The 24,989-nt window shown below is 45.9% G+C and overlaps 1 protein-coding gene across 2 annotated transcripts in view; it reads left to right on the top strand.

Annotated features, from left to right (window-relative positions):
* Positions 1-1,544: 1,544 nt before the first annotated feature.
* Positions 1,545-24,989, top strand: part of LOC134969098 (sulfotransferase 1 family member D1-like) — a 120,091-nt gene continuing 96,646 nt past the window's right edge. For both annotated transcript variants that reach the window (XM_063944804.1, XM_063944805.1), the window contains exons 1-2: positions 1,545-1,608; positions 17,585-17,733. In XM_063944804.1, the coding sequence (XP_063800874.1) occupies positions 1,586-1,608; positions 17,585-17,733 (172 nt within the window). In that variant the 5' untranslated portion in view covers positions 1,545-1,585. The remainder of the gene's footprint in view (positions 1,609-17,584; positions 17,734-24,989) is intronic.

Here is a 24,989-nt window from a genome sequence, read left to right on the forward strand (position 1 = left end):
GCATTACACAGATCTGCAGTCAAAATTGCCCTGTCAGGCAAACCGTCAGAACAGCCAGTAGCCCGACATTATGCTGATTTTGGTCACTCCATGAATGATTTAAAATTTCAGATCATTGACCAATGTCCCAAGAAACTGAGAGGTGGGGACAGAGCCGGTGACCTGTTAAGATTAGAGGCGAGATGGATTTATAACTTGGCGACCATCAAACCAAATGGACTCAATGATAAAATGCCGTGGAATGTATTTTGAATCTTGACATTCTCAGTTGTATAGTATAACAGTAATAAGGCCTGTGTGTAGCAATATCTCAGGCCATATCTAATGACCCGCGGGCACTTCATGATGCCTGTCCAATGAGGACGGGCATGTCTGTAAGAGCACCTTGCTCTTGTAATAGTAATATAAATATGATTTAAGGTGCACTTTCGTTAGTTATTACTGCTTTGATCATATCATTTAAAATATATAGTGCATCAGTTTTACTACAATACATGGACGTTTAAGTATAATTGTTATTTGTTTGTATCCTGATGATTCACTTTTGTCACTTTGTCATATTTTCAATCACACAGCCCGGATCATGCCCCCCGCGCCACGACCTCCTGTGAACCTTGCTGCCTCCGTCACAGCTGTCAGGTTGGACAGCACATACACGGACGGTTGCTGGGGAAACAGGACGCCTGATGACGCGGCGGGGGTGCACGTGACCGGAGCTTACGCATCACGCTCCGACGCTCACAAGCAGGGAAGGCAATGTATGCCTGTCCCCGGAAATGTTGCTGCACCTCCCGCTGGCGGGACTTCCTCACCTCCTCCATATATAAAGGTAATCACTTTGAGTTATCACTTACTTCTGTTGTGTTCACCTTGACAAAGGGGTGGTAGCACCCCGAAACGTTGGATCTTTCTTTGCACTATCATGGAATAAATACCGTTTGTTTGGAATCTCCATGAATTATTTCCCTGAGTGCCGCTGCATGCTAGGAGCCGCGATCTATATATATATATATATATATATATATATATATATATATATATATATAAATAAGAGAAAAGTTGCAGCAACTTTTCTCTGGCTTATTAACAATTTTTGATTGAGGGCACCAAGGCAAATACTGATGTATACAGGAGTACCGGTCACTATCGATTATATATATATATATATATATATATATATATACACTTACACACATATATACACACAGTATCTCAGAAATGCCATATAAACAGTGATAACCAGTATATATGCACAGTAATATATGATTTCCTTCCTTTCAAATCAAGGGGGTAACGTCGGTATATCTAAATATATTTTGGGGTAAAAGGTAAAAAAAGTTCCCTGACCCCTGGTCTAGTGTGTACTCAGCTTTACAGCTGACGTATGACCTCCAATCACCTTTGCCTTATGTGTGTCCATCATCACTGTTATGTGTGTTTAGTGCCCCTGGCAGATATTGCATAAAATTGGTTACTGTTTTACCTGATTCATATGATGAATAACCCATCGGACACATTTTTACGAATACAAGATATGTCAGTATATTAATCCTCAGCTCATTGCTATTCTGGTACCTAACTCACAATGATCGATATCGAAGATGATATGTAAGTCTGAAACTTTAAAAAGAAAAAAACCTGTAACTCTGAACAAAAAAAATGTGGCAAATATTTTGTACATATGTAACATAGTCTTTATTAGACGTTCTGTATTTTAAACAAGTTATTTTGGTGGAATCTGTTTTATTTTATGGTACCTGCCTATTCAGTTGTCATTTTCCAGACTTTCAGTTTGTTTACTGCTTATATAGAGGTGAAGGTGTGCTATATACAGCAATACAATTTGTAAATGGTAAATTTAAATATCTTTAAACCTTAACGTATCACAGCATGAAGCAGAAGAAACTTTAAATGTATATAAAGTATATGTTGTATTTGATTATTGCAAACAAATAAAATAAAAAATAAGGCATGTACAAAGAGGGTATACTCAGGGAGCCGTCTGTAGCAACAGTTACACATAAACAAACTAACATGGAGCTGGCAAGATCTCGTAATCACATAAAAAAATGAATAACAAGTAGAAACATGACATGGAATTATTTATAGGTTGTACTGTATATTTCAATGTCTGTATAAGAGATATTGGTGCCTTATTTAGGCGTTGCACATAAGTGAAGTGCAATGCTTTGAGAGGTATCTTATGAGTTTTTGAGACATGGTAGTTACAAGATTTACATTGTGCATCTACAATCAATGAGACCAGGGGTTAAAGTGGGCCGGAACTACATTCCATCAGTTGTAATTGGAGGGGGAACGCATTCTGCTTCCGTCCACCTGCCTTCCCCAGCCACAGCAGCATAAGTCAGGCACTGGCATAGGTGACTCTAGGGGGTGGTCCGGCTGTGCATCGGGCCACCCATTAGTCAGATCTCTGATCTGCCACATGTCGGCAGTCAGGACTTACCTGCCCTGTATTGTGCCCCATGGACTGACAGGACCAGGTATAACCAAGAGAGAGAGAGACTCCGCACCAGCTTTCTTCCCCTTTGGTGAAGCTGTGGATCCACGCCAGGGGAGGGCACCAAACAGTGAGAGGGACTGCTGACAGCTGCCTGTCCCTGGTGGAGGAGAGTGGGTCACTCCCATAGCGTTCACCTCATATAGATTTAAGGTGAGTACATTTTTCATCTGGCTTTTTGAATGTATTTTTTTCTGCTCTCTCTCCCCACTCATATCTTCTGTCCCGGACTCCCAGCCAGCATCCCCCAATTGCTCAGTCCCCCGGTTACAGTCCTTCACCCCACACGCATTGTCTCAACTCATAGCCTGTCACCCACAAATAGTACCCCACACTCATAGCCTGTCACCACACGCCCACTGTTCCCACTTACAACCAGTCAACCCACACCCGTTATTCACAGCCTGTCACCCACAACAACTGTCCTGCGGTCACAGCCTGTCACCCCACACCATCTATCCACCAGTCAGGGCACTTCAACCCACATCCACTGTCCCCCAGTTACGGCCCATTAACCCACGCCCTCTACCCTGCTACTCTCACTCTCAGCCTGTCACCCCACAAACACTACCCCACCAACACTCATAGCCTTTCACCCCACACCCTCTACCTTTCCTCGTTCACAGCCTCTCTACCCACACCAATTGTTCCCACTAACAGCCTGTCATCCCACACCCACTATTCACAGCCTGTCACCCCACAACCTTTGTCCTACAGTCACAGCTAGGGTTGCCACCTCTCCCTGATTTCCTGTATTCTCCAGGATTTGGTGGCAACCCACCAGGAGGCTTTTCCCTTCACCCGGACTCCTGGACTCTCCACCAGCAGTGCTCCTTGGCAGCCAAGGAACTCAGTGAACTACAGTGACTGTCTCACGAGATGATGACATCAAATCTCGCAAGACTGTGTTCAGCCCAGACTGAGCCAAAGCTGCCATGACGCTGCCATCGGCAGCTCTTCCTCAGCGTTTCCATGGGCTGCGCCTGCGGACCACAGTCTGAGCAGAAGCTGCCGTCAGCAGCTCTTCCTCAGCGTTTCCCTGGGCTGCTGTGGTGAAGTAACGCCGGCCCGGCTCATGTGAGAATAGCAACGAGAGCTGACAGCATGTCACACATATATTTATAATATAATGATCATGCAAGAAACATGTATATATTTTTTAATCACTAACAGACACCTTTTAGTAGTGCATCTGTTTGTTTAACCTGTTGAAACTTGATATTGATTAGGTTGTGTGCAACACTTACACCTCCATGGTTCTTCCCTCTTTCACACAATCTAGTTTTAAGGCACCAAATGCCTGTAATTTATACAAGTGGTGACTCGCCGATAAGCTTCAGCTCGTGCCAACTTATCGGGCTAATAGGATAGCCTCGGGCTATATCATTAGCCGCGGTAAGGTACTGCAGGTAATTGGATATCCCCTAAATCCAATAATTAGTTAGACTCGTAAGCTTTTAGCACACTTATTTTTGTCAGTGAAAATATGACCTAATGATAGATATTTGTATAAGTTGCTTAGTCATCCTTTGGTAATATACATCATTTAGCGCACCCATATATAATGTTAATAGTTAGTTGTCAGGTCTTCTAGTGCCTCCGGAGGTCTAGATGCCTGCTTCCTAAGTACACGGGGAGCTTGAAGTAGAGATGGGCATATGTAGTTCTTCATAGAGCACAGGAGGAACTATGAATAACAACTGAGATGTGGCAATGTCCCTATTACCCAGATACCTACTGGGAGTCCACTGGAATGTAACAGCACTTGGGACAGTTGTGCACAGAGAATACTGTCAGATCTGGGTTAAAACCATGATTAGTAGATACTGGAACCGAACTTGAAGCGGGATGTACTGAGACCAGGTAGGAAATGGTATAACTGGAACAGGTATTGCTGGAACCGAGTGGGATCCGGTATTGCTGGAACCGGGCTGGGAGTGGTATTGCTGGAACCGGTATTTCAGGGACCGGGCTGGAACCGGTATTGCTAAAACCAATATTGCTGTAACTGTTATTGCTGGAACCAGTATTGCATGATCCGGGCTGGAACTGGTATTGCGGGAATCAGACTGGAACCAGTATTGCTCACTGAGGGCTGCAAGCAGATCAGCAGAGAGTCTGGTGACAGTAGTCTAAAGACAAAGCTCACACCGAACTGAGTACCTAGAGAATATGTATACCCTGGTCTGCATCAGGACTGGCTGTAGTGCTCAGGTAGCCAGGACTACGGGTCCCATTGGTGGTCTGCTGTCAGCTGACCTCAGTCAACATGGTGGTGCCCAGCTCCAGAATCAGAGAGACTGCCTCAAGACCCCAGCAGTACCGGGCCGCCACGTCCCTCCAGTGACACCTGCACATCGCTGAGTGAGACCTCCACCAGGACAAGGCCACGTGGCGAGGAGGCCGTGGGTAAGTAGCTTTTGGCCGGGATCTGATGTTATATATATGCAGTCACTGTAAAACTGTTTGCAGCCAATACAGACACACACTATAGCATAGCAGTCCATTACGTTCAGAGATAAAATAATTATAAAATCAATTAATTCAGCTTTCACATAGTATCAATGTGATGCAGTGTGCAGCTTGTTTTATGCACATTAACAGGGCCGTTTCTAGCCAATTTGGCTCCCAGTGCGGGATTTAAAAATGCGCCCCCCCCATTTACATAAGAAAGAATGCGCCCCCCCCGCCCCCATAGATATAAAGAGGAAAAGTATGCGCGGTCCGAAGGCGCGTGCGCTCCCGGCAAGGGGGCGTGACCTCATTAAAACATACACATTGCGGCAGGAAAGTGTCCCCGTTTACACATTGCGGCAGGCACGTGCCCCCATTTTACACAGTACGGCAGGCAAGTGTTCACATTTTACACATTGCGGCAGGAAAGTGTCCCCATTTTACACATTGTGGCAGGAAAGTGTCCCCATTTTACACATGCACGTGCCCCCATTTTACACAGTACGGCAGGCAAGTGTTCACATTAGACACATTAGACACATTAGACACATTGCGGCAGGAAAGTGTCCCCATTTTACACATTGCGGCAGGCACGTGTCCCCATTTTACACATTTTACACATTCCGGCAGACAGGTGTCCCCATTTTACACATTCCGGCAGGCAAGTGTTCCCATTTTACACATTCCGGCAGACAGGTGTCCCCATTTTACACATTCTGGCAGACAAGTGTCCCCATTTTACACAGTACGGCAGGTGGGGGGGGGGGGGGGGGGGAGAGAGAGGGAGAGGGGCTGACTTACATTTGAAGCGGTTCTTCCCGCTCTTCAGCCACCTCTCCCTCGTCTGCACAGCGCTGGCCGTCTTGGCTCCCCCTTCTCCCTCCTCCCGAGTGCCCAGCTCGGGGGGCGGGGTTTCGCGGAATGACGCAATTGCATCGTGACGTCACAACGCAAACGCGTCATTCCGCGAAATCCCGCCCCCCCGAGCTGGGCACTCGGGAGGAGAGGGGAGGGGGGTTTGAAAGTGCTCAGGAAGTGCCGCGGCGGGCGCCCCGTGTGCGGTTGCACGGCTCGCCCGCCGCAAGAAACGGCACTGCACATTAAGCATTACACAGTCCAGCTACACAGGAGTACACAGAGTTCTCTAAACTTCAGTTGCTGGTTTCCTAGTATACAGCTGATATGGAAGAGAAATTCCAGTTATAGTCCTCATACTTCACAGTTAAATCCAACAAGTCAGTCAGATGATGTAACGCATTTGTCCGCCTCTGTAAAGTCATCAGCGCCTTCCTCAGGATATTATGTGAAAACTGCATTAAAGGGATTTATAATGATTTTATCACAATTTCACATGTAGAAGTTGTTTATATGGATTTTTGACCCTTATAAGACCACACATTGTATATTATGTGATCTGTTTATTGTGAATAAACTTATATGTTTGAACAGCACTTCATACTGGAAACTTTTGTTTACATTTTTCCCCTCTCTACATTGTTATTGAGGTTCAGCAAATTTCTCTTAATTGGGAGCTGCAGTTCAATTCAGTATTGCTGTTGTCAGTAAGATTAGTGCCTAGCTGTGTGTGTTTGTGGTTAATACTTTAATTCTATATAGAATAATTAAATCTGTTAAATGTACCAAGATTGGTAATGGCACATCAGTATCTAATTACTTGTAATGAATTATTATACCTAGTCATTAGAATAATAATATCAGCATCCACAAATAGTACTGTAATAAATCAATGCTCAGAACATACAGTATCCATACACATTATATAATACTATTCATACCAGGCAGGAAAATATTGCAGAGATGATGTCACCAAACTAAAGGATTATAATAATGATAGCCCAGTTTAGATTTAATTTTACTGTAATTGAAACTGTATTCATACAGTTGCTTACATATTATATATTACATATTATAGGGTGTAGTGAGGGTGGCTCCGGTGAAGCGTAAGCTCCGGGCCCTGGAAAGGTTAGAGGGTGCGCAACCTAACCCCCCTCTGTAGAGGCAGGTAGGGAACAGGGCAGGCCAGCTGGAGTTCTAATGCTCTCTTTATATGTCTCACTGTTTGCTTTTAGATGTGCAGCATAGTTATTTCTGTACTGCTACACCACTCTCTGCACCCAATGCTGCAGCACCTCTTTCTGTCCCAGCTGCAGTACCTCTCTCTGCCCCTGCTGCAGCACCTCTATCTGCCTCGGCTGTTGCAGCACCTCTCTCTGACCCGGCTGTTGCAGCACCCCTCTCTGCCCCAGCTGCTACAGCACCTCTCTCTGCATCGATGCTGCCGCACCACTCTCTGCCCCAGCTGCTGCTACAGCAGCACATCTCTCTGAATTAGAAGTTGCAGAGTAACATGATTAAGCGGTTCTACTGTGGCATAACATGTATAAGGGGCTCCACTGTGTGACGTTAAGTGTATAAGGGGTACTACTGTATGGTGTAATGTGAATAACGAACACTACTGTGTGGTGTGGTGTAACGTGAATTGGTACTCTTTTGTGGTCATGCCCCTTCTTCGTGAAGCCATGCCCCTATATTTTGTCCCGATTTTAAACTCAGGGGCTTCCAAAGGAACCGTTCACCCTAAGCTCCACAAGGACTAGAACTGGCCCTGTCACCAATTTAGGATTTTTAAATATTTTTTCTTTTCAAATGTAATGTGCACCCAATTCAGTAAAAGGAAAGGGGCACCGAAACATATCCTTGCTCCAAGCACCATGGCACCCAGCTACATCTCTGCATATTATATAGTAAGGGTAAAACTGAACTCATGTTACATACTTGCTTACTTCGCTTTTTTCCTCCCTGTTGAGAAGCCCTGCCCCTTCATGGCAAATTTGTAGCGAATACATTAGTTTGTTAGCAGAGCAAAAATGTAGCAACAAATAAATTCAATTTGTAAGTGTTGACTAAGCAGTTGCTGGAATGCAGTTTATTAGCATAATATTACCATCTCTTTCAGTTTTCGAGGAAGAAGATGAATTATAAGCCTGTGTATTTTAGCAGAGCCTGCCCTAGGCATAGGCAAACTAGGCAAATGCCTAGGGCATTTGGCGTGCCTAGGGGCACAAGCAGCTTCTGCTGATTAAAATGATATGTGGCATGCCTATATTCTGTGTGTGACTGAGGCTGTACCTGCATATGAAATGCTAGGTTACATTGTATTCCTGGAAAACACTGTAACACAGCATTTCTTATACAGATATAGCCACAGTCGCACACAGAATATAGGCATGCCACATATCATTTTAATCAGCAGAAGCTGCTTGTGAATCCTAGCCACATAGTAAATGCAAATAAGAAGCATTTTCATCAAAAAAATGTGCCCAACGTTAGCAGAGATGCCAGCTATTTCACGCCAGGAATCTCCTGCTGCATGGTGTATTGAGGCAAGATGTATGTGGACCAGTGACGTGCGGTGAGGTCATAGGCTGCAGAGGCACTGATTTTATATATATATATATATATATATATATATATATATATATATAAAAAATCTCCAAATATCTTGACCGGCACTCCATATAGAAAAACTGATACCTGGGTGCCGTCCCACGGACCTCAAGGGTGCAATGCACAGTAACAAAGATTTGAGAGGCACTCCACAGACTTTTGAAATGGCACCTTTCATCAGGATAAAGACAGTGAAATAACATCTTACCTTAAATACCATGTGCATACAGGATCATGTCCCTGCTCCCCCTGCACTTCCGGGAACGGTGTGTGTGATGACATCACACGTCGTCCAACCGGCAGTGGGGCAAAAAAGTATTTGTCAGCCACCGATTGTGCAAGTTGACCCACTTAAAAAGATGAGAGGGGTCTGTAATTTCCATCATAGGTACACTTCAACTGTGAGAGACAGAATCTGAAAAAGAAAAAAAAGAAAAAAAAACTAGGAACACATTGTATGATTTTGAAACAATTTATTTGTATATTCTTGTGGAAAATAAATATTTGGACAATCAAAAAGTTTAACTCAATACTTTGTAATATAACCTCGGTAGGCAATTACAGAGGTCAAACGTTTCCTGTAGTTCTTGACCAGGTTTGCACACACTGTAGCAGATATTTTGGCCCACTTTTCCATGCAGATCTTCTCTAGATCTGTCATATTTTGGGGCTGTCGCCGGGCAACACGGACTTTCAACTTGCTCCACAGATTTTCTATTGGGTTGAGGTCTGGAGACTGGCTAGGCCACTCCAGGACCTTGAAATGCTTCTTACGGAGCCACTCCTTAGTTGCCCGGGCGGTGTGTTTGGGGTGATTGTCATGCTGGAAGACCCAGCCACGTTCCATCTTCAATGCTCTTACTAAGAGAAGGAGGTTTTTGCCCAAAATCTCTTGATACATAGCCCCAATCATCCATTCCTTAATACGGATCAGTCGTCCTGTCTCCTTTGCAGAAAAGCATCCCCAAAGCATGATGTTTCCACCCCCATGCTTCACAGTGGGTATGGTGTTCTTGGGATGCCATTCATCTTTCTTCTCCCTCCAAACACGGCGAGTGGAGTTTATAACAAAAAGTTCGATTTTGCTCTCATCTGACCACATTGCATTCTTCCAATCCTCCTCTGGATCATCCAGATGGTCACTGACTGGTCAGTAATCTTGTATTTCTTCCATTCTTTAATAATTGCACCAACAGTTGATCTCTACTCACCAAGCTGCTTGCCTATTGTCAAGTAGCTCATCCCAGCCTTGTGCAGCGCTACAATTTTGTCCCTGGTGTCCTTAGACAGCTCTCTGGTCTTGGCCATGGTGAAGAGGCAGCAGTCTGACTGTTTGAGGGTGTGGACAGGTGTCTTTTATACAGATAACCAGTTTAAATAGGTGCCATTAATACAGGTAACGAGTGGAGGATAGAAGAGTTTCTTAAAGAAGAAATAACAGGTCTGTGAGCCAGAAATCTTGCTGCTTGGTAGGTGTCCAAATATTTATTTTCCACAAGAATATACAAGTAAATTGTTTAAAAATCATACAATGTGATTTCCTGTTTATTTTTTTTATTTTTTTCAGATTCTGTCTCTCACAGCTGAATTGTACTTATGATGGAAATTGCAGACCTCTCTAATCTTTTTAAGTGGGTCAACTTGCACAATCGGTGGCTGTCCAAATACTTTTTTGCCCCTCTGTATATAGTCCATGTGTATGCCTGATGCAGCGGGTAGATGGGAACATGTAAATAAGCATCTTTGATGTCCATCGATACCAGAAAATTCCTTTTCCTCCAAGCTGGAGATCACCGCTCTCAGGGATTCCATCTTGAATTTGAACCTTTTCAAATAAAGGTTCAGAGTCTTTGGGTTTAAAATTGGTCTGACCGAGCCGTCCGGTTTCGGCACTACAAACAGGCTTGAATAAAACCCTTTTTCCTGTTGTGACACAGGAACTAACGAAATTACGTTGTCTTGACATAATTTCTGTATTGCGTTCAGCACTTTTGCTCTGTCCTGAACAGAAGCTGGTAAGACTGATTTGAAAAATCGGCATGGGGGAAGGTCCTGAAATTCACATTTGTACCCTTGGGATACTATCTGCAATACCCAAGGATCGAGATCTGAGTGAACCCAGACATGGCTGAAAGACAGTAGACGTGCCCCCACACGATCGTACTCCCGCAGTGGAGCCCCAGCATCATGCTGAGGTTTTAGCAGAAGTAGCTGTTGACTTCTGCTTATGTGAGCCTGATGGTGTTGTAGATTTTTTTTAACCTCTTCCTGCAAAGAAGGGGGTATTCTTTGCCTTTTTGGACTTGTTGGGCTGAAAGGATTGCATCGTATGAGAATGAAATCCTTTCCTAGGTGGAGCAGCTGCGGAAGGCAGAAATGCTGACTTGCCTGATGTAGTTGTTGAAATCATGGCATCCAGCTTGTCTCCAAAGAGGGCTTTTCATTGTAAGGAAGCGCCTCAATATTCTTTTTTTTTTATTCCGCATCAGCATTCCATTGGCGGATCCACAGCGCCCTGCTGGCTGATATCACCATAGCAGAGGATCTTGAACTCAGCAAACCAATATCCTTCATAGCTTCAACTAAGTAACCTGCAGCATCTTTGATATGGCCGAGAGTTAGGACTATTTCATCCCTGTCAACTGTGTCTATGTTAATAAGCAAGTTGTCAGACCATTTTTTCACAGCGTTACCTACCCATGCACAAGCAATGGTGGGCCTGAGCACCGTTCCATTAGCCGTATATATGGATTTTAGGGTTGTTTCTAATTTACGGTCAGCTGGATCTTTTAAAGAGGCTGAGCCAGGGGCAGGCAAAACTATTTTCTTAGACAGCCGAGAAACTGAGGTGTCTATCATTTGGGGTGTCTCCCATTTGTGCCTGTCTTCCTCAGGGAAAGGGTACGCTACACGTATCCTTCTGGGAAGGGTAAATTTCTTCTCAGGGTTAGCCCAGGATTCTTCAAAGAACGCATTCAAATCCTTTGAAGGAGGAAAAGTCACAACCTTTTATTTCATTTAAAATAATCCTTTTCCTCAGGGACCAGTGTTGTTTCAGGAAACTCCAACACTTCCTTTATAGCAACAATCATACATTGTATGCTTTTGGCTAATTTGGGGTCTACCCCTCACAAATCCCCAGTGTCGACGTCAGAGTCTGAATCTGTGTCTGTGTCCCCAGGGCCGGCTCGAAGCATGTTCGACTCGAGCGGCCGCGCAGGGCGCCACCCTTAATGGGCGCCGTGCGCTGGCGCCGCCATGTCGGAGCCTGGAGCCGGCCCTGATCTCCCCTGCTGTCCCGGCTGACACTGCTGTGTGCGCCGCCGCTGTGTGCGCTATGCGGCGCCGGCGTCTGATGTCAGACACCGGCGCCGCTCAGCGCGCGCAGACAGCACAGACAGCGGGCGCGCACAGCAGCACTCCCCCTCCCTCGGCACAGCAGGTACTGGGGGCATATGTGGCACTGTGGGGGGCATTTATCTGGCACTGTGGGGGGCATTTATCTGGCACTGTGGGTGGCATTTATCTGGCACTGTGGGGGCATTTATCTGGCACTGTGGGGGGCATTTATCTGGCACTGTGGGGGCATTTATCAGGCACTGTGGGGGGCATTCATTTATCTGGCACTGTGGGGGCATTCATTTATCTGGCACTGTGGGGGGCATTCATTTATCTGGCACTGCGGGGGGATGGGACATTTATCTGTGCACTGTGAGGGGGCATTAATGTATCTGGCACTGTGGGGGCATTTCTGGCACTGTGGGGGCATATCTGCGCTGTGGGGGCATTTATGTATCTGCACTGTGGGGGCATGTATGTATCTGGCACTGTGGGGGCATTTCTGTATCTGGCACTGGGGGGGCATATCGGCACTGTGGGGGTATTTATGTATCTGGCACTGTGGGGGTATATCTGCACTGTGGGGGCACTTATTTATCTGGCACTGGGGGCATTTATTTATCTCTGCACTGTGGGGGCATTTATTTATCTGGCACTGTGGGGGGCATTTATTTATCTGGCACTGTGGGGGCATATCTGGCACTGGGGGCATTAATGTATCTGGCACTGTGGGGGCATTAATGTATCTGACACTGTGGGGGGCAATAATGCATCTGGCACTGTGTGGGCACTTATGCATCTGGCACTGGGGGCATTTATGCATCTGGCAATGTGTGGGCATTTATGTATCTGGCACTGGGGCATTTATGTATCTGGCCCTGTGGGGGCATATCTGGCACTGTGGGGGCATTTTTATATATGGCACTGTGGGGACATATCTGGCACTGTGTGGGCATTTTTATATCTGGCACTGTGGGGGCACTTATGTATCTGGCACTGTGTGGGCACTTATGTATCTGGCACTGTGGGGGGCATATCTGCACTGTGGAGGCATTTATGTATCTGGCACTGTGGGGGGCATATCTGCACTGTGGAGGCATTTATGTATCTGGCACTTTGGGGGCATTTATGTATCTGAACTGTGGGTGCATATCTGGCACTGTGTGGCCATTTATGTAGCTGGCACTGCTGGGGGGGGCATGTCACGTGCCCCCCCCCCATGGGGGGGGGGGGGGCCCTGGCCCTGTGGGGGCATATCTGGCACTGTGGGGGCATTTTTATATATGGCACTGTGGGGACATATCTGGCACTGTGTGGGCATTTTTATATCTGGCACTGTGGGGGCACTTATGTATCTGGCACTGTGTGGGCACTTATGTATCTGGCACTGTGGGGGGCATATCTGCACTGTGGAGGCATTTATGTATCTGGCACTGTGGGGGGCATATCTGCACTGTGGAGGCATTTATGTATCTGGCACTTTGGGGGCATTTATGTATCTGAACTGTGGGTGCATATCTGGCACTGTGTGGCCATTTATGTAGCTGGCACTGCTGGGGGGGGGCATGTCGCGTGTAGCTGGCACTTGTGGGGAGCATGTCGCGTGTAGCTGGCACTGCTGGGGGGCATGTCGCGTGTAGCTGGCACTGCTGGGGGGCATGTCGCGTGTAGCTGGCACTGCTGGGGGCATGTCACGTGTAGCTGGCACTGCTGGGGGGCATGTCACGTGTAGCTGGCACTGCTGGGGGGCATGTCACGTGTAGCTGGCACTGCTGGGGAGCATGTCATGTAGTGTTCCCGCAGGGCGTCTGTGGCTAGGCAATGTGTCTCAGTTATCTCCCTGGTGCAATGTGTCTCAGTGCTGTGCCTGGCGCAAAGTGTATAGGAGGTTCTACCTGGTGCAGTGTGTATTAGCTGCACTACTGTGTGGTGTAATGCAAATTGCCACTATTATGTGGCCACGTACCTTCCCCACGAAGTAACTTCCCTTAATTTTTGCAGCGCGCCTCCGGCGCGCACTGTCCATGCTTTGACATATAGGTATGGGAACAACAAGCATTATGTACATCATTTTGCCCTCCTAACTTAAAAATGTGCCCTCCCTGTGATCAGCACCATGCCCTAAAAAGTGAACACTATCATGTGTAGCTGGTACTGCTGGGGGGCATGTCATGTGTAGCTGGCACTGCTGCGGGGCATGTCATGTGTAGCTGGCACTGCTGCGGGGCATGTCATGTGTAGCTGGCACTGCTGCGGGGCATGTCATGTCACGTGTAGCTGGCACTGCACATTATGTGTATCTGGCACTATACTGGAGACATTGTGTGTAAGGAACACTACTGTGGCTATGTGTAAGGCTGCTAATTGTGTGAAAATATGTTTATAGTTTGATGATATGAAGTTACGAGGCCACGCCCACTTTTCCAGAGGCCACACCCACTTTTCCGGGAGCTGGGGGGGGGGGGGCGCTTTTACATTTTCTCGCTCAGGGTGCTAGTAGGCCTAAAGCCGGCCCTGTGTGTCCCCTTGCATTATCTGGGCCAGAGACCTTTTCTGGGAACTGGATGGGACCCAAGTGGATGATATGGAGGGGTCAGTAAACAGTGCATCCTCCACAGACTACCTCCAATATTTAGTCTGTTGTTCAGACTCAGAGAATTTCTTTGCAAGCATTGACATATTCTTTTGCAACATTCTCATCCACTCCGGCTCCTTCTGAGAGGGAAGAGCCACCACATTACCCTCTTGTGCATCTAAAATGGTTTCTTCCTGGAAAGAACCCTCCTCAATGTCTGACATGTTACACACTTGTACACACACACACACACACCCCTATCACACAGGGGAGCTATTTGGAGACAGACCCACACTAAAGTCTGTCAGAGACACAGAGGGATCTGCCAGTCCACACACTGCGCCTTATTGTGAATTGTGGAAATATTACCCACTTACAGCGCACATACCAATAATAGGCACACAGACCTAATTATAATGAACGCTCTCTTCCCCTTCTATAACACCCTGTACTTGTATCAGCGTTGTCATAAGGAGAAACAGCGTTCAGGAGCTTCACACTGGAGTTTCTGCAGGAGAAAATGGCACCCAGTGATTGTTCTGTGAAGTCTGAGGAGAAGCCCCGCCCTTCAGCCTCAGCAATGTAATATTTATACTGGCAGGGGATGGCACATCAGCGGCTGTACATGTACGTGCCCTTTTTGCCAGTGAGTAAGGTTTTAAAACATGCCCTCAGAGCGCACCCCCCCCCCCCTTGTGCTGATAGACATGGCGCGCGCTGCGCGTGTACCTGTATGCCGCCAACGAGGACCGGAGGATCCCCTCTCTGCAGGACTCCGTTAATATACTCACCAGCCTTCTGACTTCTGGCTCTGTTAGAGAGTGGCGGCAGTGCTGTGGGAGTGAACGCTGGCCAGGCTTGGGCTGTGTTCAGTACCCTTCAGGAGCTAATGGTGTCCTGTCAGTGAAAGCAGAACCATTAACTTATTAAGAAGTTGGTTCCTACTTCCCCCCCTAAGTCCCACGAAGCAGGGAAGCTATTGCCTGCAGCTTCCCTGTAAAATAAAAAACCTAAGAAAGTATTTTTCCAGCAAAGCTCTGTAGAGCTCCACTAGTGTGCATCCAGTCTCCTGGGTACATTTTCTAAACTGAGGTCTGGAGGAGGGGCATAGAGGGAGGAGCCAGTTCACACTGTAGAAAAGTCTTAAAGTGCCAGAGGCTCCTGCGGAACCGTCTATACCCCATGGTACTAAAATGGACCCCAGCATCCTCTAGGACGTAAGAGAAATGTGAATAGAGTTGCACTACTGTGTGGTGTAATTTGAATAGGGGGTACTATTGTGTGGCCATGCCCCTTCTCAGCAAGAATACACCCCTTTTGGGGCTGTGCACCAAATGTGCACACTGTTCCTATTTAAAATATAGGGGATAGAAACACCAAAATGAGGACTGCTATGGGTGAGGGGTGATGGGGCTGCGTGCAGGGTCAGAGGCGGAACTAGCGGTGGTGCTAGGGGGCACCAACCGAAATCTTGCCTAGGGCATCATATTGGTTAGGGCCAGCTCTGTATTTTAGCCACAGTTGTATATGCATGGTCACTTTGTGTGAGAATGGCAACGATGTTATTCCTCTCTGCATTTATAAGTACTATAATCTTAGACAGTCTTAACTCATTTTGTCCATGTGACTATTGTGCCGAACATATAAGATAATACACTATTTTGTTTTCCTTTAGTTTGTATGCTTAGTTGGGACACTGGGGCCTCATTCTGAATCACATGCTATGCAGATATTCATGCAGCTGGCCGATGTTTTCTTTCCTGCACATGAGTTGGAGTCGGACAGTGCATTGTCACGATTGTTACCACAAAGGATTTGTACGCAGGCTCTGTGGATTAGGTGTTCTTGGAAGGTAACAGGGTGGCTAAGCAAATGCGAGTGTGTTGCTGATTGAGGGCCTTATTCAGTACTGATGCGATTACATTCTGAACTATTAATGCACAGTGTGCGTGTGCAGCAACCGATCTGCGTGTGTGCATCTCACTTGTGCGGACGCCTCTGTCTGATTGACAGGCAGAGTAATTTGTGGGGCAGTCCAGAGCAGTGACGTGGCGTTGGGCAGGCGTGTTGTCGGAAACAGTGGTGGTTTGGGGGCAGCCGCGTGACATCACACGCGCCCGTTGTGACCTGAGAAATGATGGCTCACTTTGCTGCCTGGCTACGGAGGCAGGGGGGCATCCACAAAACAGTGCTGTGATCACAATTGGATTGCTGCCTGGTATTTGAATGCTGGCAGCCTTGCCCTCTGCTGGGCGTCCCCCAGCATGTGATTGCAGCCAGTTGCAGATTTGCTAAAATAGCAAAACTGCAATTGAAGCTGAATTAGCCGTATCTGCATCTAAAGACGCGCAGCCACTCACACAGGGAGCCATGTTCAGATGAAGAAACTGCACCTGCCATAGTGCTGGTGCAGGTTTTGATGGTGTGTCCGAAACAATGTCTAAAGTATGCGTGGGCAATAAGCAGCCCGCTGGATGCTGTGGGACTATACATCCCATCATGCTCTGCTACAATTTTGCTATCAGCGCAAACTGAAACTGGCAGCACATGCTGGGATGTGTAGTTCAACAGCAGCTAGAGGGCTGCTTATAGTCCACCACCCCTGGTCTGAAGACACACCGAGATGGATTTGCACCACCGCAAGATGCTGCAAGTGGGTGTCTCAGTATCCACAACATTGACATTAGCATAAGATGCAGACACAGCTGTGGCAAAAGACACGGCTATGTCTACTTGCACCATAGAATCAACCAGGTACACTGGAGTGGAAGATTAAATAATTTGGACCCTCTTGGTAGATATTTATGGACTAAAAGACTGCTTTGGAACATACAATAGTGCCTAACTTATCTTACCTATTATCTGTGGAATCAGATGGTTCCATGTTGCAAAGATATGGTGACTAGCACCTTGGAGGGAAACAATTTATTTGCTTTACAGTATTGAATCAGTAACTGCCACGTTTCATCATACTTCCAAAATATTTCTTCAGAGGGAAACAAGTGACACGGATATAAAAGAGTAATACTAATGCAATTGTCATTTTGTCAGTATGGTTAAAAAACTGAAAGACACAAAACTGCCTAAACGTGGGGGTGACTGTTGAACAGTAATTTTGATGAATTACTTGCATCTGAGTATAATTTCATATAACAAGAGAATACAAATCAATTATATTAAAGAGAATACAAAGCAATACTAATAAAATAAAACATTTCATTCCGCAGGTTAAAAACAGTGGATATCCATTCACTTCAGACGTTGGCTCCTGTGCATGGGGTCCCAGTGGAGATAGAAATTGCCAAAAATTGGGAATGTGTGGAAACATTTCAGGCCAGATCTGATGATGTGGTCATAGCAACATATCCCAAAGCTGGTAATGCTCTGCTTATACTATTATATTAAGTAGTAATAATAATAATAATAATAATAATAATTTTATTTATACAGCGCTTTTTCTAATTGGACCCAAGGCACAAAAATAATTAACAGGTAACATTCGTAGCTTAATAGAAAATAGGGCTAATACTCCCATTGACATACATAGGCCATTTTAATAACTATATTACTTAAACACTAAATTGAACAACATAGTGGTTAACAGAAAAGGAAAAGGTTCTAGAAAGAAGATTGTTTAACATCATATAGTACCAGTTACATGCAAACTTGAATTAAAGCCTAGTATGTATCAAGGCACCGGGGAGGGAAGCTTGCTCTGATGTGTTACCATTGAAAAAGTTATATCACATCTTCAATATGAACCACTGTTTGGAAGGGTTGGGTTGGGTTTGAGATCCTGACGGCCAGAATGCCAGCAGAGGAGCGAGCGCAGCAAAGCCCCTTGCGGGCTCCCTTGCTCACTGTACTCGCCACATGATCTATTCCCACCCTATGGGTGTCGTGGACACCCACGATTGGGAATAGCCCTCAGCCCCCTGCCGGCATTCTGGCAGCCGAGATTCTGGCGTCGGTATGCTGACCACCGGGATCTCGACTACATTCAGTTTGGAAGGAGGAGATAGATGAGAGCGCTTCAGGGGCAGACACCCTGATTAATAAAACCAATGAAAGTGTTAAATTATAAAAACAGGTTTAACAAACTACGCATGTTTACTTTGGAGAAAAAGTGCGGTAATGGTGACACATTTTTGGTACCAAGGAGTATACAGAGGAAAGGGGCAGGAGTTGAGTCCGAGTTCACCCAACGTGCGGGATGCCGGCCGAACACAGATTTATTTTATTTTTTTTAAGGATATAATAATTTACTAGACATGGTTCGGCCGGCATCCCGCACATTGGGCCCGATGCCGCATGGATCGCAGAAGTGCTAAAATCGCTATTTGACGATTTGATCAGTTCTGCACATGTACGCATGCTGCAGCGTGAGGACTTAAACTGCGATCGCAGTACAAGTTACGGCGGAGGCCAGGAACGGGTCGCCAATACTGCACTTTGTAGGCGTCGACGTGCCATTCGGGGGGCTCGGTCCGGACAACGGCGGCATGTCCGGACCCTTTGTCAGGCTGCTGACCCGAGACATTGCTGCCTTCGCATCTAGGCTGTGTAGGCTGGGGGCAGCCCTTAAGATGTGAGCGTATCGCTGTATATCGCTTGCATTTTAGCGCGGGGGGGGTGCCCTGTGTTTGGTGGCCCCCAGCATGCTAGAGGCATGAGTTGTAGTTTTGAGATTTCTCGCAAAATGACAACTCATGCTGAATTAGACCCATTGGGCGAGCTCAGACTATTACATCCTGCCCACAGTTTTAATAATTGCCAACAGACACCCTTACTAATGAAGGTTTTTTTTATTGTAAGGGTAACATCTGTAGCTGTAATTAGGACAACCAGGCCCAAATATATTAAGTCTTAACAAGAGAGAGAGTGGAGACGGATAAAGGGGTCTATTCAGGGGCGTCAGAACATTTATAGGTTAGGGTGGGCAAGATAAATTTTCTATTTGGCGCCCCTGGGGGCGGAGCCACCAGGGAGGAGGAGGCAATACTATGGCGACGAAAAGGAGGCAGCACCACGGTGGGGAAGAGGCCGCACCATGTAGATGGTGGCCGGGAGTCCCACTGACGGAGGTGCTGCGATGGGGGAAGGAGGAGCCTGGGACTGCAGTATTGTACCAGCAAGCACCTTTGTGTAGGTGAGGCTGGCCCCCGGGACCTCCGGGGAACAGTGGGGGTATGGAAAAGTGAAGGCGGTAACTATGCTCTGGAAAAGGGGCCTGGCCACTCAAAAGGGGCCGTCCCCTTCAGTGTAGTTTACCATACCATATACCCCTTATACATATTATGCTTCACAATAGTAGTACCCCATATACTGTCTAGTACTGGTGCCCCTTTCACATTATACCACACGGTATGAGCCAAAATTCACATTATAGCACACAGAATGAGCCGAAATTTACATTATAGCACACAGAATGAGCCAAAATTCACATTATAGCACACAGTATAAGCGAAATTCACATTATAGCCCAAGGTATGAGCCGAAATTTACATTATAGCACACAGAATGAGTCGGAATTTACATTAAAGCCCATGGTATGAGCCGAAATTCACATTATAGCAAACGGTATGAGCTGAAATTCACATTATAGTACACGGTATGAGCCGAAATTCACATTACAGCACACGGTATGAGCCGAAATTCACATTATTGCACACGGTATGAGACAAAATTCACATTATAGCACACAGAATGAGCCGAAATTCACATTATAGCACACAGAATGAGCCGAAATTCACATTATACCACACCGTATGAGCCGAAATTCACATTACAGCACACGGTATGAGCCGAAATTCACATTACACCACACAGTATGAGCCGAAATTCAGGGAGAGTGACAGAGGGTCAGGGAGAGGGACATACGGACAGGGAGAGGGACAGGGAGAGTGACAGCAGGGACATAGGGAGAGAGAAAGGCAGCAGAGTAAAATTACCTATTGAGCAGCGGCGGTGCGGAGGATGCTGTGGTATGCGGTGGATGAGGAGGCCGTGGTCAGTGCGGGCGAAGGAGCCTGTGGGCATTGGCGATGATGCGGAGGAGGAGGCTGTGGGAGTTGGCAGAGGTGCAGAGGAGACTGGGGGCGGCTGCAATGCAGCAGAGGAGTAGGCAGAGGGCAGCGGTGCAACAGAGGAGGCAGCTGTGGTTGGCGGCCTGTGGTGCGGTTCCTATGACCGCCACTACTATTTCAGATCTGCTGCGGACCAGCAGCCAATCAGGACCGTCCGCTCCTGATTGGCTGCCGGTTCGAGAGGGCTCTGTGACATGCATATATATATATATATATATATATATATATATATATATATATATATAACCTTGTCTCTGTGCCGCACTCCTGGACTATATCCTGGTGACCTGGTGAAATGGTGTAGACCATGAAATGTTGATAACGCTGAAACTGGTGTCTGAGTGATGTTTTATTATCCAGGAGTGCGGCACAGAGACAAGGTTGTAGGAGGCTTACACCATTGTGTATTACAGTGCGGGCACCCGGAGCAGTTTATATACCTATTAGGAGAGCCTGTAAACCAAAAAAAAAAAACCCTGAAAAAAAATAAAATATACATATATATATATATACATATATATATACAGTATATATATATATATATATATATATATATAATTTTTTTTAATGTGATGTACATACAGGAATATGGACTCCTGGACCCCCCTTACAAATCCCACATTTGCCATTGGAGGGGGGGGGGGGGGAGAGGGAGTGGGAGCATAGCTTCTTACCTGTCACAACCCAGCCACAGGTCTTTGCAATTCAGGGGACAGCAAGCGCTTCTCTGCATTAGGCCACGCCCCCAATCACCCGCGATTCGCGGCACTTCTCTGGGGCCGTGAGCCGGCCCTGGTAGGGGGGGGGGGGGGATGACGACAGCGCTGTTGGACTGGGTCTGGGAGCAGGAGGGGCTGGACACAGCAATATCCTGCTGCTGCTCAGTGCCTGCACAGAGCGGAGGTTGTGATGTGCGGTCTTTCAGCTGACCGCACATCGCTCCTCCTGAGTATTGGCGGCGCCTCTCATATTTGGGGGGGGGCAAGCTGCCCCCTTGCCCCCCCCCCCCCCCCCCCCCCCCGTTCCAACGCCTCTGGGTCTATTCATGAAGCAGTGAAAAGAGTGGAGAAGTGAGCTAGTGGAGCTCCTTCATATAATTTTATAGAATGCACTTGACAAATGTTACTTAAAAGCGGATTGGCTGCCATGAGCATCTTCTCCACTTGCTCACTTCTCCATTCTTTTCACTGCTTCACGAATAGACCCCAAAAGAGTGATAAAAGACCATTTATCACTCTTTATCAGTCTCCACTTAGGGGGTCATTCCAAGTTGATCGCGTGCTAGCTATTTTTTGCAGCGCTGCGATCAGATAGTCGCCGCCTATGGGGCAGTGTATTTTCGCTTTGCAAGTGTGCAAACGCTTGTGCAGCCGAGCGGTACAAAAAAGTTTTGTGCAGTTTCTGAGTAGGTCTGAACTTACTCAGCTGCTGCATTCACTTCAGCCTGTCCGGTCCCAGAATTGATGTCAGACACCCGCCCTGCAAATGCTTGCGCCTGCGTTTTTCCAACCACTCCCTGAAAACGGTCAGTTGACACCCACAAATGCCTTCTTCCTGTCAATCTTTTTGCGATCGGCTGTGCAAATGGATTCTTTGGTAAATCCATCATCCTGCACCGATCTGCTTTGTACCCATATGACGCGCCTGCGCATTGCAGTGCATACGCAGTTTCACCGAGTTTGGACCTGATCGCAGCGCTGCAAAAACTAGCTAGCGTGCAATTAGGTCAGAATGACCCCCTTAATCTCTTGTTAAGGCTTAAAACATTTAGGCCCCAGTTTCATCCAGGGGATTTATTTCATGAACTTCACCCCTGTGAAGTTAAGTCAGTGACATTCACACTGGGGATTGTTTTTTATTCCAAAATGGAATAAGTTCATTTTTTCCCTCAAAATTCTACATACAATACCCCATAATGACAACGTGAAAAAAGTTTTTTTTTAGATTTTTGCTAATTTATTAAAAATAGAAAACTAAGAAATCACATGTACATAAAGTATTCAAAACCTTTCCTCAATACATTGTTGATGCACCTTTGATAGCAATTATAGCCTCAAGTCTTTTTGAATATATGATGCCACAAGCTTGGCACACCTATCTTTGGCCAGTTTTACCCATTCCTCTTTGCAGCACCTCTCAAGTGCCATCATGTTGGATGGGAAGCGTCGGTGCACAGCCATTTTCAGATCTCTCCAGAGATGTTCAATCGGATTCAAGTCTGAGCTCTGGCTGGGCCACTCAAGGATATTCACAGAGTTGTCCTGAAGCCACTCCTTTGATATCTTGGCTGTGTACTTAGGGTCATTGTCCTGCTGAAAGATGAACCGTCGTCCCAGTCTGAGGTCAGGAGTGCTCTGAAGCAGGTTTTCATCCAGGATGTCTCTATACATTGCTGCATTCATCTTTCCCTCTATCCGGACTAGTCTCCCAGTTCCTGCCGCTGAAAAACATACCCACAGCATGATGCTGTCACCACCATACTTCACTGTAGGGATGGTATTGGCCTGGTGATGAGCGGTGCCTGGTTTCCTCCAAACATGACGCCTGGCATTCACGCCAAAGAGTTTAATCTTTGTCTCACCAGGCCAGAGAATTTTGTTTCTCATGGTCTGAGATTCCTTCAGGTGCATTTTGGCAAACTCCAGGCGGGTTGCCATGTGCTTTTTACTAAGGAGTGGCTTCAGTCTGGCCACTCTACCATACAGACCTGATTGGTGGATTGCTGCAGAGATGGTTGTCCTTCTGGAAAGTTCTCTTCTCTCCACAGAGGAATGCTGTAGCTCTGACAGTGTGACCATTGAGTTCTTGGTCCCCTCCCTGACTAGGGCCTTCTCCCCCAATTGCTCAGTTTAGATGGCCAACCAGCTCTAGGAAGAGTCCTGGTTGTTCAGAACTTATCCATCTACGGATTATGGAGGCCACTGTTCTCATTGGGACCTTCAAAGCAGCAGATATTTTTCGAATTATTTGGAAAGACACACAAGCGTGTGCTTTTCCAAATCATGTCCAATCAACTGAATTTACCACAGGTGGGCTCCAGTTAAGCTTTAGGAAGATCTCAAGGATGATTAGTGGAAACCGGATGCACCTGAGATCAGTTTTGAGCTTCATGGCAAAGGCTGTGAATACTTATGTACATGTTATTTCTTACTTTATTTTTAATAAATTTACAAAAATCTCAAAAAAACTTTTTTCACGTTGTCATTATGGGGTAGTGTGTGTAGAATTTTGAGGACACAAATGAATTTATTCCATTTTGGAATAAGGCTGTAACATAACAAAATGTGGAAAAAGTGAAGCGCTATGAAGAATTGGACTTGACACCTAATCCATGTCTTATCACTGCACTGCTAAGAGGATGACATTATTAAAATATTTTTTGCTTTTCTTGCATGGTGTAGTTGAAAATCAATATGAAGCCAGACATTTAATATAGTTATGTCTCTTTCTACTACTTTTATGTATAAAAAAAACCCCACTAAAACATGTTTTGCTCACTACTGAACTGCACCATCATTCACCAGTACTGAATTTCACTTGAAATAATAATTTAATTCAGTTTTACAAAATATGAAATTTGTACATCTTTTATTGTTGATAAAGTTTGACAGTGTCTGGAGTCCACATAGGTAACTGCACAAAGTTGTCCAGCCCTGTGAGATCCCCATCAATATCACATGAACACTCACTATGATCATAATAGTTACTGTACATTTATATACTTAAATTTTAAGTTCTACCTTTAATTTTCAGAATGGATTAAAAATATCAGCAGAGTATCTCATAGTACCCAATGAAAGTTCTTTTCCTTTACCCTAACTGCAAAGATAGCAACTCCATGAAACTTCTTCTGCTACTTAAATATTTCTCCTATATAAACATAAGACTACAAGACACGTCTTTCCCAATACTCACATCCTGTTAACTACTTACAGAACAACTTTGACTACAATACCTTTCATCTCCTGAACAGGTGCTTGTAGTCATTTCCCATTTGCTACAAACAAACCCTAATTAGTTGTAATGTCTGACACAAGAAATGTAAATAAATAATGTTTATTATGCATGGGGGAATACAAGTAATCAGACGTAAATACAAAGCAAAAAACATTATGCAAGGCAGTGTGCAAAAAACAAATAAAAAAACAGCTACTTCCTATGCAACACACACACACACACCTGCCCCTCCTCTCTTAAAGAACCTATGCATACAGTATAATATTTTAGCACAATTTATTTCACTTCATCACTTAGGTGGGATGTGTAATATATCACATATTCTATCCTATGCGATAATGCCGCATGCATGAACAAATCCGAATAAATACTCTTGGGACAGCTCTTGATAAGACCTGTGAGTCCTATTGGGCTTGTACGGCTGTCGGCCTGGTCATGTGTAAGCCATGTGGAGGGGGGAGAGGGATCTTTTGGATCCCTCTCCGGGGATTTCTGTAAGAAGAAGCCCATAGGATTCTATAGGCAACACCATTGGTAGATGGCATTGACTATTGGGCACAAGCTCTGTGGAAGTTTCACTGTCCAGAGT

Source organism: Pseudophryne corroboree, chromosome 11 (genome assembly GCF_028390025.1).
Source record: "Pseudophryne corroboree isolate aPseCor3 chromosome 11, aPseCor3.hap2, whole genome shotgun sequence".
Lineage (NCBI taxonomy): Eukaryota > Metazoa > Chordata > Amphibia > Anura > Myobatrachidae > Pseudophryne > Pseudophryne corroboree.